This window comes from Babylonia areolata, chromosome 23 (assembly GCF_041734735.1).
Source record: "Babylonia areolata isolate BAREFJ2019XMU chromosome 23, ASM4173473v1, whole genome shotgun sequence".
Lineage (NCBI taxonomy): Eukaryota > Metazoa > Mollusca > Gastropoda > Neogastropoda > Buccinidae > Babylonia > Babylonia areolata.
In genome coordinates, this window is record NC_134898.1 from 33992436 (window position 1) to 34005986 (window position 13551).

General features: G+C 43.2%; 1 protein-coding gene across 1 annotated transcript in view; it reads left to right on the forward strand.

The window, feature by feature from the left end:
- Positions 1–13551, forward strand: part of LOC143297951 (uncharacterized) — a 47293-nt gene extending 33742 nt beyond the window's left edge. Inside the window, exons 14-16 of the mRNA XM_076610567.1 lie at positions 170–297; positions 2774–2860; positions 4370–13551. Of these exons, the coding sequence (XP_076466682.1) occupies positions 170–297; positions 2774–2860; positions 4370–4417 (263 nt within the window). The 3' untranslated portion in view covers positions 4418–13551. The remainder of the gene's footprint in view (positions 1–169; positions 298–2773; positions 2861–4369) is intronic.

The window sequence follows — 13551 nt, forward strand, 5'->3', positions numbered from 1 at the left end:
TAATTTTCTTGTGCTGTCTTCTCTTCATTGAGGGTTGAGTTGTGTGTGTGTGTGTGTGTGTGGTCATTACTATGATGATTGATATATCTTCAGGAATGGGCTGTCTACTGTTCATCAATGGTTGCGTTGTGGGTGTGGGTAGTCATTACTATCATTGACATGCTTTCAGGAATGGGCTGTTTGCTGTTCATCGCTCACGCCCGCTTCAACCCACAGGACGTGAAGTGTCGGCTGTACGGTCAATGTGCCGTGGAGAGGGTCACCCTTAATGGTGTGCTGCAGCCCTGTCTCACTGAGGTACCTCTGTCTGTGTGTGTGTGTGTGTTTGTGGGTGTGTGTCTGTGAGTCTGTGTGTGTCTGTCTGTGGGTGGGTGTTTGTGAGTATGTGTGTGGTGTGTGTTTGTGTTTGTGTTTGTGAGTCTCTGTGTGTGTTTGTGAGAGAGTCTTTCTGTTTGTGTGTGTGTGTGTTTGTGAGTCTCTCTGTGTGTGTGAGTTTGTGTTTGTGTGGGTGTTTGTGAGTTTGTGTGCTTGTGTTTGTGAGTCTGTGTGTGTGTGAGTTTGTGTTTGTGTGGGTGTTTGTGAGTTTCTGTGTGCATGTGTGTTTGTCTGAGTCTCTCTGTTTGTGTTATTGTGTATATCTGTGTGTGTGTATGTGTGTGTGTGTGTGTGTAAGTCTGCACCTCCATATGTGTGGTGTGAATCTGTGTGGGTGTGTCTCTTTGAGTCTCTGTGTTTGTGAGTGTGTGTGTATGTGTGTTTGTCTCTGAGTCTCTGTGCTTGTAGGTGTGTCTGTATATATCTCTGTGTAAGTCTGCATATCCATATATTTGAGTCTTTGTGGGTATGAGTCTGTGTTTGTGTGAGTGTGTGTGTGTTTGTCTGTGAGTCTCTCTGCTTGTGTGGGTGTGTCTCTGTGTATATCTGTGTGTGTGTGTATGTGTCTGCATGTCCATATGTGTGAGTGTGTGTGCGTATGTGTCCATGTGTCTGTGCATATATATCTCTGTGTAAGTCTGCATGTCCGTATGTGTGAGTTTGTGTGGGTGGGTGTCTGAGTCTCTTTGTGTGTGTTTGAGTGTGTGTGTGTTTATATATCTGTGTGTGTGTTAGTCTGTATGTCCTTATGTGTGAGTCTGGGTGGGTGGATGTTTGTGAGTCTGTGTGTGTGTGTGAGTGTGTGTGTGTTTGCAAGTCTCTCTGTTTGCGTGTCTGTATATATATCTCTGTGTAAGTCTGCATGTCCTTATGTGTGAATTTGTGGATGTGTGTGTCTGTGAGTCTGTGTGTGAGTGTCTGTGTTTGTCTGTGAGTCTCTTTGTGTAGGTGTGTCTGTGTAAATATCTCATTATCTGTGTGTGTGTGTTAGTCTGCATGTCCATATGTGTGTGAGTCTGTGTCGTGTGTGTCTGCGAGTCTGTGTGTGTGAGTGTGTGTGTGTGTTTGTCTGTGAGTCTCTCTGTGTGGGTGTGTCCGTGTGTCTGTGTATATATCTGTATGTGTGTGTGTGTGAGTCTGTATGTCCATGTGTGTGTCTGTCTGACTGTGTGTCTGTGAGTCTCTTTCACTTTGTGTGTATGTGTGTGTGTATGTGTCTTTGTGTTTGTATGTGTCTGTCTCTATGTGTAGATGTGTCTATGTGTGTGTCTATATCTGTGTGCATGTATGAGTGTGTGTTTGTGTGTGTGTATCAGTTTTGTGTGTGTATGTGTGTGTGTGTGTGTTTGTAAGTCTGCCCATTCATGTGTGTGTGTTTGTGTGTGACAGTGTGGGAATGTGTGATGACTGTCTAAAAAGTGTTGGTTTCAAAGCCAGCAGTTCACCAGTTAAACATGTATGCTTACATGAGCTCTCGAGCTTTCTCTCTCTCTCTCCCTCTCTCTCGCTCTCTTCCCACACCCTCGCACACACAAATGCACTCACTCCAAACACACATTCCACAACCTCACCCACCTATCCACATACATCATACACACACTCACATGCTACCACACACTACCTGCTGTCCCCATATTCACCACTCACTCTCACACACACACTTGCATGCACACATACCACCACATATGCACTTACACACACACAAGGATGCACATTCACTCGTGAGTAAACAGAAACTGATTGACCCAACTTCAGTCCGTTGCTTGCATTTTAGTGTGTATTGCTCAGTGTGTACGTAAAATAAGTTTGCTCAGAGTTGTGACAATTCACATGTAAGCATGTACTTGTTTGCCAGTATCGCAAGGTGGTTGGTGTCTATTGGTCGTGGCATGTATTTGTCAGTATCGCAAGGAGGTTGGTGTCTATGGTCATGGCATGTACTTGTTTGCCAGTATCGCAAGGTGGTTGGTGTCTATGGTCGTGGCATGTACTTGTTTGCCATTATCGCAAGGTGGTTGGTGTTACGGTCGTGGCATGTACTTGTTTGCCAGTATCGCAAGGTGGTTCGTGTCTATGGTCGTGGCATGTACTTGTTTACCAGTATCGCAAGGAGGTTGGTGTCTATGGTCATGGCATGTACTTGTTTACCAGTATCGCAAGGTGGTTGGTGTCTGTGGTCATGGCATGTACTTGTTTGCCAGTATCGCAAGTTGGTTGGTGTCTATGGTCATGGCATGTACTTGTTTACCAGTATCGCAAGGAGGTTGGTGTCTATGGTCATGGCATGTACTTGTTTGCCAGTATCGCAAGGTGGTTGGTGTCTATGGTCGTGGCATGTACTTGTTTGCCATTATCGCAAGGTGGTTGGTGTCTATAGTTGTGGTTTCTTTTTCCTCAGGAGTCCAACTTTGTGCTGATGTGCCACCCGCTGATCACTGGCTGGAACGAGCTGGTGATCCACACCAAAAAAGACCCCATGTCCAAGGTAACAGACTCACCTCACGTGTCAGATGTTGATGATTGTACATGTGTGTGGTGTATTCAGAGATGCCAACTGTTATGACTTCGCCATATTTTGTTACGCTCGATCGCAGTTTGTTCCAATGTTACAAATTCATTTTCGACTACATAGCATGTTGTAACATGACTGTTGTAACGTTAACCAGATGCTCTAGACTTATCAATCACGCAGCCAGGTTAGTCACTACTAACCTTGTTCTCGTGTGATAATTCTCAGCTAATCGCGTGAATGTTTACATTGAAGCAGCAGTGAGTGGACCAATCAGCTTAATCGTTTGCTTGAACAAGAGAGAACGTGGCTGAATCAAGTTGTGTCTTGGTCAAACAGCGTCTGTACCTGTTTGCTGATGTGTCTCGTAGTCCAAGTGTTCCTACCAAATTCAAAATGGTCCTACCAAATTTCCTGATTGTTCCTACAAACACTTGACAGGGGTTGGCATCTCTATGTATTTCAAATGTGTTGATAATTGTACGTGTGTGTGGTGTATTGCAGATTGTTGATGTATTTCAAATGTGTTGATAATTGTATGTGTGTGTGATGTATCGGAGATTGTTGATGTATTTGTTCAGAATTCATTCAGGTGTTAGTGGAGAGTGTGTGAAGTGTGTGAAAGGACAAGAGTACAGTACTTGAGTTGCTTCTGAATAATTTGGGTTATGGAATGAAAGTGATCTATTATCACCATTGATTTCATCTTATGTTCATTTACATTCGGTGTTTGTTAATTTAGAGTGTTCTTGGACAGTTATCCTTAAAAAGTCATGGAAATTCATCTGAAAATCATTTGCATATTTTCCTTTCCACTTTCAGGCACTTACAGACTGCTTCCTTTCCACTTTTAGGCACTTACAGCTTCCTTTCCACTTTCAGGCACTTACAGACTGCTTCCTTTATACTTTCAGGCACTTACAGCTTCCTTTCCACTTTCAGGCACTTACAGACTGCTTCCTTTATACTTTCAGGCACTTACAGCTTCCTTTCCACTTTCAGGCACTTACAGACAGCTTCCTTTATACTTTCAGGCACTTACAGCTTCCTTTCCACTTTCAGGCACTTACAGACAGCTTCCTTTCCACTTTCAGGCACTTACAGACAGCTTCCTTTCCACTTTCAGGCACTTACAGACTGCTTCCTTTCCACTTTCAGGCACTTACAGACTGCTTCCTTTCCACTTTCAGGCACTTACAGACTGCTTATTACAGAAGCAAACCAAATCAAAGCTGAAGTCCTCTCTACATGCAAGCACGCACACACACTCGCTCGCTCACTCACTCACACTCACACACTCACTCACACACTCACTCACACACTCACTCACTCACTCACACACTCACTCACTCACTCACTCACTCAATCACACACTCACTCACTCACAATGACAAATATCCCAACAAAAGGAAGAAGAGGAAGGGAAGAGAAAACAACCATCCCCCATGTGACCCTGTGTGTGTGTGTGTGTGTGTACTTGTGCAGGCCAAGCTGATTGTGTGTGCCTACAAAGCTCAGCTCATCTACAAGTAGGCTGGGTGGAGCAGGGAGCGAGGAGCTGTCCTGTCTGCTGCTGCTCCTGTGCTGAGCCACCACTTCCCATCTTGAAGTCCTCTGCAGTGGGCGGAGGGGTGCACTTAAAAGCAAGTGGTGGAGGTTCCTTCAAATGTTACATCTACAAAGTGCGGAGTGCAGGGGTGCACTTTCAGTATTCCATCCACACAGTGCACTGCTTTTGGAAGGGAAGCAAAGTGTTGTCAGCATCCAGGTGAAATATTCGGCGAACAACAGCAGGAAAGATTCCAGTACAAGAGGAACGGTTCCAGTACAACAGGAAAGGTTCCAGAACAAGGGACGGAGCCAGCAGCATTAGCAAAAGGGAGGAAAGTGCCAGTGTGCCAGGAATGTTTCAGGTGGTGGTAAACGAGAGCAAGGGAGTCGATGATTACAGCAAACTGTCAGCCAAAGAGAGCAGTATGCCTGGTTTAAAAAAAAAAAAAAAAAAAAAAAAAAAAAAATGGACAGTCTTCTTTTTTGAAATTTTTTTTTTTTTTTTAATTCTTTTTAAAATTATTTTTTTTTTTATAGAGCATGATGGTTGTTGGTGTATAGCCCTGGGTGTGGCAGGACCTTGGACCTCAGAACATGATCCTAGTGTGAGAATGTCTGACGGAAGCTGAAGACTGATCAGGTCTTGAGTGTGTGGGGGTGAAGTGAGTTTTGTACAAATGGGTGTGTATGTATGGCACAGGGTGTGTGGGTGTGTATGTTGTACAAAGCATGTGGTGTGTGGTGTGTATGTTGTACAAAGCATGTGGTGTGTGGGTGTGTATGTTGTACAAAGCATGTGGTGTGTGGGTGTGTATGCATGGGGCAGGGCCCATGCCTGTGGCTGCTTTTCACAGTTGTACAGACCAAAAGAAATGAAAATCCAAACCCATGTTTGAAAAAAAGAAAAGAAAATATATTTGGAAAAACAGATAATTACATCAGAATGTGTATCAGAGGCAGTACATATTTATTTATGAGCACAATAACTGCTGGAGCAGGTTTTCACAAACACAATGAAAGATGAACTCATGTGGTTCATGATGTACAAAAGAGACCTGTACAAAAAGCCTGTAGGAGAATGCTTGTACAGTCAGCTGTGTGTGAGCGAGTGTCTCAGCAATTCTGAGATGGTGCGTGATCAGCAAGCATGCTTGAGCAGAAACTTCACCAGTATAACTTGACCAGTCCAATTTCAAATGGTGCTTTTAGTGTGTGTGGGTGTGGAGGAGTTTGCCCTGAGCTCTGAAAAGGATGGAATGTCTTTTTCTGATGACTGTCAGCTATGTGTGTGCAATGTTGAGATGGAGTTTGTACTGTTGGGCATTATGTGTTGTTGACAATGTGCTTACCAGTCACACAGTTGCACCCATTTGAGTGTGTAGAACGATTTATTGTTATTAGAAAGAGTTGAGTCAGCGGCAGTTAGCTCAACACCAAGAGCAATGCTTTGAATATGGGCTCTGGTCACCTCTTAGTCTTGTGATGATGTTTCACAAGAAAAGGAATGCTAACATAGACATGTACTCGATGATTACGGTTGAGAAGAAAATGATGTTGATGATTGCTGAGAGAAAAAAAAAAGAAAGGATGACAATGATTATGGTTAGAGGGGTAGGGTTGAGGGGAAGAAAGGGAATGGTTCTGCCGCACGCAAAGTGACGTGCAAGATTGAAACCTGTTTTTCACCCGGTTGGCTGGGAATGGGGTGTTTAAGACCCATCTCCCTGAAGGACCACAGAATGAGGTTGTGTGGGTATATTTTGGATGTTGAAAGTTTCCTTGTGACGTTTTTCCCCCCTCATCTGCAGGGATCATGTTGAGAAGAAAGTTTGTTGTTTCAAACAGTGCCCTTGTTTTCCCAGCCTGGTGCAGATATATCAATCGGTTACAAAGTTTGCAAGAGGTATTGTTTTCTGTTTCCAGCTTGAGAGAAAGGCCAGGTGTGCTGCAAGTCAGATTGCTGTACATCGTTATCAGAAAGGTGGATGGAGAGGTTGCAGGTGTTAGAGCATTTTAACATTCAGATGATGATGATGATGGCTGTCAGAACTGATCTGTTTGATTCCTCTCTCTCTCTTTAGTGGAGTATAAATCATGAATCAGAGAACTGCAAAAAGCACCTGAAATGTTTCATGAAATGTTCCCAGCAGTGCTGTATTTGCTTCTTTGCATGTAATGAAATCACTTGACACAGTGGGAAGAAGGTGAATAAAACCACACACACACACACACACACACACATATACATACACACACACATCTCTCTCTCTCTCTCACAGACCTTGTGAAGGGACTGCATGAAGAAGTTTTTCATGCAAGTATAGAATGGGAAAGCAAAAGCCAGCAGTTGAATTATTCAGGTCATTTGAATGCGGTGACCTCACCCACTTGCTGTGTATTTGCATGATTTACCTGGATGATAAGGACAGAACATTCTTCCTCTTGATGCCCAGATATGGTTGTTGGGGGAAAAAAACTGGGGCAGACCAGCCAGTTTGATGAAAATATGATTGTTCATTTTTAGGGGAAGGAGAAATTTTCGTTGTGATCTAGATTCATGATTTAGAGTGAACAGTTGTTAAAGAGACTTGACATTTTATTATTTTTTTCCTTAATATTCATCGAACCTTACTCCCAACACTGCCCAAGTCTTGTTTTGATGTTTTGTGCTTGTTTCATTGCAAACCCCACAGTTTTGACTGGAATATCCAGTTTGCCAAAAGTTTTATTTTAACAAGGCTGTTGGTTGTCACTGAAGGTTTGTTTCAGGTGTCCGTAAGTGTTCAGTGGATTTAAGTTTACCTTTCAGAAACCATGCATGGATTTTGATTTCCTTATAACAACACATTGTGTTGATATTAAGACTTGTATGGAGTTTGTTTCTGGCCTTTGATTTCTTTCTGTCCAAAGATTGTTACACTGACCTTAGTGTTGCATTTCACCCTGACCCTTTATGAATGAGGTACATTTCACCCAGCCCCTTTTTGAATGAGGGGAAATTTCACCCAGCCCCTTTATGAATGAGGGAAAACCAGACCCCTTTATGAATGAGCCAGCCCCTTTATGAATGAGGTAAATTTCACTCATCCCCTTTCTGAATGGGGGTAAATTTCACCCAGCCCCTTTATGGATGAGGTAAATTTCACCCAGCCCCTTTATGAATGAGGGAAAACCAGACCCCTTTATGAATGAGGTAAATTTCACTCATCCCCTTTATGAATTGGGGTAAATTTCACCCAGCCCCTTTATGAATGAGAGGAAATTTCACCCAGCCCCTTTATGAATGAGGGTAAATTTCACCTAGCCCATTTATGAATGAGCCAGCCCCTTTATGAATGGGGGAAACAAGACCCCTTTATGAATGAGGTAAATTTCACCCATCCCCTTCATGAATGGGGGGGATTTCACCCAGCCCTCTTTATGAATGAGGATAAAATTTGTTGTTGACTTTTGATTAGTATCAGGATCAGACAAACACAATCGCACTTGCACAAATGGCATTTCATGTACTGCTTTGTGCCTGTTTTTGTGTGTGTGTGTGTGTGTTTTTTGGACGAGGTGTGTAACCTAAGGATGGTCTCCGGGTGTGCATGGTACCAAGTCTGTTTTCTTCTGTTTTTTTCCTTTGCAATTTTGGTGTCCCTTGAAACTAAGAACTTGAAAGAAGAAGAAGAGGGAAAAGACGCCATCACGCTGCTCATTCTTGTGCTTTTCAGTTTGCAAGCAGATGTAGAACTTGCAAGCATTTAAAATGAAAATATGACTAAAAATCAAATTATGTACTACCGGTATACATTGTTTTTTCTTACAGCTTGATATTGTCTACACAAGCTTTTTTCTTTTTTTTTTTTTTCCTCTTGAAGCTGTGTTTTGGTTTTTCTACCTCAGAGATAAAAAGCCATGATGGTTTCAGTTTGCTTACTACTGATGAAGTTTCTTCTCTTGGCCACTTTGTTGGGGTCATGTGATGGCTTTATATTGTTGTGATACCACTGGTCTGAAAGTGGAACTGGGATGGTGAGAGAAAAAGGGAGGATGGGGCTGGGGGGTAGAGTTTTTTGTGCCAGGAACATTTTCAGTGTCTTGAGAAAGACGTGAAAGATCTGTCACTTTTTTTTTTTTTTCTAAGGTCATCTCTGCTTTGTAATCTTGTTGCTGCAAATGTTGGCAGTTTGTCGGTTTTTTCATATTTAATTTTTTATAGTTGTTGTTGTTGATGGTATGAGGTAGTGTTGGTGGTGTAGATGGATATTCATCCAGGACTGTTGCGGGCCAGGTGGTAGTGTCATTGGGTACCCAGTGCTTCAATACCCTCAGCTTTGCATTCCCCCTTCTCTCCCCCTTCCCCTGTGATGGTCGTTCCTGAGAGGAGCTGTACCTCCTAGCCATTTGGACCCTGCATGTTCCATGGAGGCACTGTGTGTGTGTGTGTGTGTGTGTGTGTGTGTGTGTGTGTGCAGTTGAGCTCTCTCAGCTTCTCTATGCAGAATGTCAGCCAGTTCGTCTTCAACTGCTCAACAATTTTGAGTTAGCACAAACACCGTTTGTTTTTTTTTCTTTCTGTTTCTTCTGATTAAGTGATTCCTGTTTTGAAGTTGTATTGCCTCAGTTGAACTTTATTTGTTCCTGCTTTTTGTTTTTGAGGGGAGATTGGGGTGTGTGGAAGAATTACAGCATGTTTTATTCAGAGTTGGAATACGCCTTTTTAAAGCCAATTTCAGGTGATTATGATATATGTTTTTTTTTTGTCAGACCTTTTTTCGTTTTTTCTCTCTGTGCTTTCGTGGTGTGTTTTGGTTAAGATCCTCCTCACAGTGTAAGAGGAGACAGAAAAACTTCAAGATGTTAAAAAAAAAATCAGGTGCTGAATATGTGATTATTATTGTTTTGGGTTTGTTTTTTTGTTTTGTTTTGGGTTTTTTTATCCTTGGTTGGATTTTTTTGTTTTTGTTTTTTTATCATTGCTGTCCAAGGAGACTTGTGCTTTGATGTAGTGGACAGGCACATGAGGTTCAGTGTGGTTGTTTGCTTTGAGTGATCAGCACTGAGGATTATTACTGTGGGTAATTATTCAATGGTTTAAGTTAGTGGTGCAAAATGTGGCCCTTGTACATGCTGCATTGCGCTGAGTTTTGTGCTGGCTTCAGTGTCCCTGTGATAAGAGTTTCTGTTCACCGTTGTCATTCGTCGCAGAAAAAACAACTGTTTAATGATCTCATTCAGTATTGATTGATTGGCTTGTTGTCATGATTTCTATCACTGTTGTCTTGTTACAGTATTGATTATATATATACATACATATATATATATATATATATATATAAACATTTTTGTTTCTTTTTTTTTTCTTTTATCTTTTTGTCTTTTACTTAAGATGTCAAAAATTGTGAGTGTGCATGGGTAAGATAGATATGTACCTGTGAATGTTTGTGAAAATGTGCAAATGGTGTGTGTGTGAGAGCAAGCTTAAAAAGAAAAAAAAAAGAGTTCTTTGTACTTAATTACTGATGGGTATATTGATGTCCTGTGTAAATGTTGTGTTCTCCCTGGCCCTATACCAGCTTCTGATTTTAAAGATTGCGGTTTGTTGGGTTTTTGGGGTTTTTTTTTGTTTTTTTGTTTTTTTACATTGAACAACAGTGTGTGCTGCCTTGAAAATAATGTGTAGTATGTTTTAGTATGTGTTTTTGTGTGTTTGTGTATTTTCATTCGTTTGTTTTCAAAACAACTCCACACCAACAAATTGGAAACAGCAAGTAATGATAGAACTTTGCCCAGTCTGGCCAAGTTTCTTACAGAAGTGATGGGAAGTGGAAACACAATGTATCTGAGTGCACTGTGAACACAGGACTATTCCCAGGGGACAGTTGACAGGGTGGGGGGGACAGGTGAACGCCCCAAAGCCTTTGTCACCTCCCCCACAACAAACCACCGACACCTCACCTCGGCCTATAGCCCACCCACGCCCCTCCACCCCCACACCACAGACACACCCCTGCTCAGGACATAGGTTGCCAACCAGTCATCCCTGGTCCTGTGCCAGTGGCTCCAGCTGTCCCCAAATGCAGCCTGTCCTGTCTTGTCTGCCTGCAGGTCAGGGCATCGTGCATTTCTAACACAGCCAAGGGCCAAGGGGCTGTTTGACTTCAGGGCTGAAGCACTGAACGATGACAGGTGGTTTCGGGGCGTTCAGTGTGATGATAACAGTAGGCTTTTTGTAGGTGTGCTTGGTGTTGTTTTTTGTATTTTCTCCATACTTCCATTTTTTAACGTAATAAAAGTTATGACATGCTAAGATTTTTTTTTTTTTTTGTCTCTTATTTCAAAGGCGGAGGTAGGGCAAGCACAGAATGGTTACCTGAAGAGAACTGCATTATGAATGAAAAAAATATATAAAAAATCAGCCAGCCCACTGATACAGAATCTTATGTGTGTGTGTGTGTGTATTCACTTTCTGTTGTTCCTTTGTCATTCAGGATGGTTGTGGTATGTCCCTCTTTGATATAACGTGTTGCATGTAATGTCAACCAGTCTCTGTTGTAACACCCCTTGACTTGCGAATATCGTCGGTGTAGTTGTTTCTCACCCACAATTTCCCCCTGTCCTGCTACCACATGTCAGTTGATGATCCACGTGTGTATGTACCTCATTGTGAATGTGTTGAAGGCCTCTGTGTGTCCCCTCATCCTGTCTTTTGAAGGCCACAGTGTGTCCCCTCACCCTGTCTGTTGATGGCCTCAGTGTGTCCCCTCATCCTGTCTGTTGAAGGCCTCAGTGTGTCCCCTCATCCTGTCTGTTGAAGGCCTCAGTGTGTCCCCTCATCCTGTCTGTTGATGGCCTCAGTGTGTCCCCTCATCCTGTCTGTGGAAGGCCTCAGTGTGTCCCCTCATCCTGTCTGTTGATGGCCTCAGTGTGTCCCCTCATCCTGTCTGTGGAAGGCCTCAGTGTGTCCCCTCATCCTGTCTGTTGAAGGCCTCTGTGTGTGTCCCCTCATCCTGTCTGTTGAAGGCCTCTGTGTGTGTCCCCTCATCCTGTCTGTTGAAGGCCCATGTGTGTCCCCTCTCCTGTCTGTTGAAGGCCTGTGTCTGTCCCCTCATACGGTCTGTTGAAGGCCTGTGTCTGTCCCCACATCCTGTCTGTCGAAGGCCTCAGTGTGTCCCCTCATCCAGTCTGTTGAAGGCTGCAGTGTGTCCCCTCATCCTGTCTGTTGATGGCCTCAGTGTGTCCCCTCATCCTGTCTGTTGAAGGCCTCTGTGTGTCCCCTCATCCTGTCTGTTGAAGGCCTCAGTGTGTCCCCTCATCCAGTCTGTTGAAGGCCTCTGTGTGTCCCCTCATCCTGTCTGTTGATGGCCTCAGTGTGTCCCCTCATCCTGTCTGTTGAAGGCCTCTGTGTGTCCCCTCATCCTGTCTGTTGAAGGCCTCAGTGTGTCCCCTCATCCAGTCTGTTGAAGGCCTCAGTGTGTCCCCTCATCCTGTCTTTTGAAGGCCTCAGTGTGTCCCCTCATCCTGTCTGTTGAAGGTTAGGCCTGTCTGTCCCCTCATCCTGTCTGTTGAAGGCCTGTCTGTCCCCACATCCTGTCTGTTGAAGGCCTGTGTCTGTCCCCTCATCCGGTCTGTTGAAGGCCTGTGTCTGTCCCCTCATCTGGTCTGTTGAAGGCCTGTGTCTGTCCCCTCATCCGGTCTGTTGAAGGCCCATGTGTGTACGTACCTCATTGTGAATGTGTTGATGGCCCAGTGTGTATGTACCTCATCTCGAATGTTGTGTTGAAGGCCCAGTGTATATGTACCTCGTTATGAATGTTGTGTTGATGACCCTTGTCCTGAAGTGTTTCTCTGTGCCCAAATTTTCTGGTCTCCTGCCCCTGTCGAACCAAAGTCTGAAGGATTGGATTTGCTTTTTCAGTGATGTGTCAGCTGGGGTCTGAGTGCTTGAGGAGATAGATGGGGTGGAGAATGGGGCCGGGGAGTGTGTATGTATACGAGTCCGCAACTCGCTGCACTGGTATTGTCCGTAGGTTTTAGTTGTGGTGAATGTTGTGATACCCCCTCGCTGTGTGCGTTGGTGATGTTTTTTGCTTTTGTTTTGTCCTCTCTCTGTCTCTGGAATCCTGTCAAGCTAATGGGCGTCTTGTGGAAAGAGGATTCCAGAGTGGTCACACCAGACTGAAGGAGGGAGAGGGCCTTGTACATAGAGGTGTGGTCAACAATGGTGTGCTTCTAATTCTCCATAGCAGGGATCAAGGGTTGCCATAACAGCAATGTCGATATTGGTGGAAAGACCCAGCCATGATGTAGAAATACTGTTTTTTGTTTGCTGTCGAAGGTCATTGAGTTTCCACAAGTGGTCAGAATCAGACTACTACATTCAGAGACGTTGACTGTAAACATGAAGCACAGATTGTTTTGGGCCAAGGAAAACCATGTTATATGGAGCTGTGTAAATCAGAGGGACACAGTTGGAGAGAGAAATCATAATCAAAATAATTTTTGCTGGTATATTTGATGTTTCTGTGTGTGTGGTTTTTTTTTCTTTTCTTTTTTTTTAATTTTTATTTTATTTTTTTTTACTTTTTATTGATAATGTAACAGTAATAATTCAGGTGGTAAGTAGACCAGTTTCATGCAGATACATTAGTTTTGATTTCAGAATTATTGTTGGGTATTTGTTGTATTAAGTAAGCAAGAGAAATATTTCACTGCTCAGATTGTGGAAAAGCATATTTGCAACCAAAATTAAAACAAAACCAAAAACCCACCAAAAAAACAAACTGCACATGTACAGTTATTTTGTTCAAGAGAAAGGAAATGTTTTTGCAACTTAACTGGGATCTGTTTGCTCTTCATCTCTCATCGGCTGTCATTCCATTCAGAAGAGTCTTCAGTGAGTTGAAAGAAAGACCAGAAAGTGAAAGTGAAAATCCAGAGGAAGACATGTTTTGGTCTGTTGGGTAATGCTGCAGAGAGAAACCACCAAAGAAATAAGAATTTCGCTTCTTTCTGAGTTTCAGGGAGGCAGACCAGACCAAAATAAGTTATACCACTGTTTTTTCTTTCCAGTTTTGATGTGGTTGATAGCCAATGAGAATGGCAGCAAAATCACTGATTCCCCTACTCAC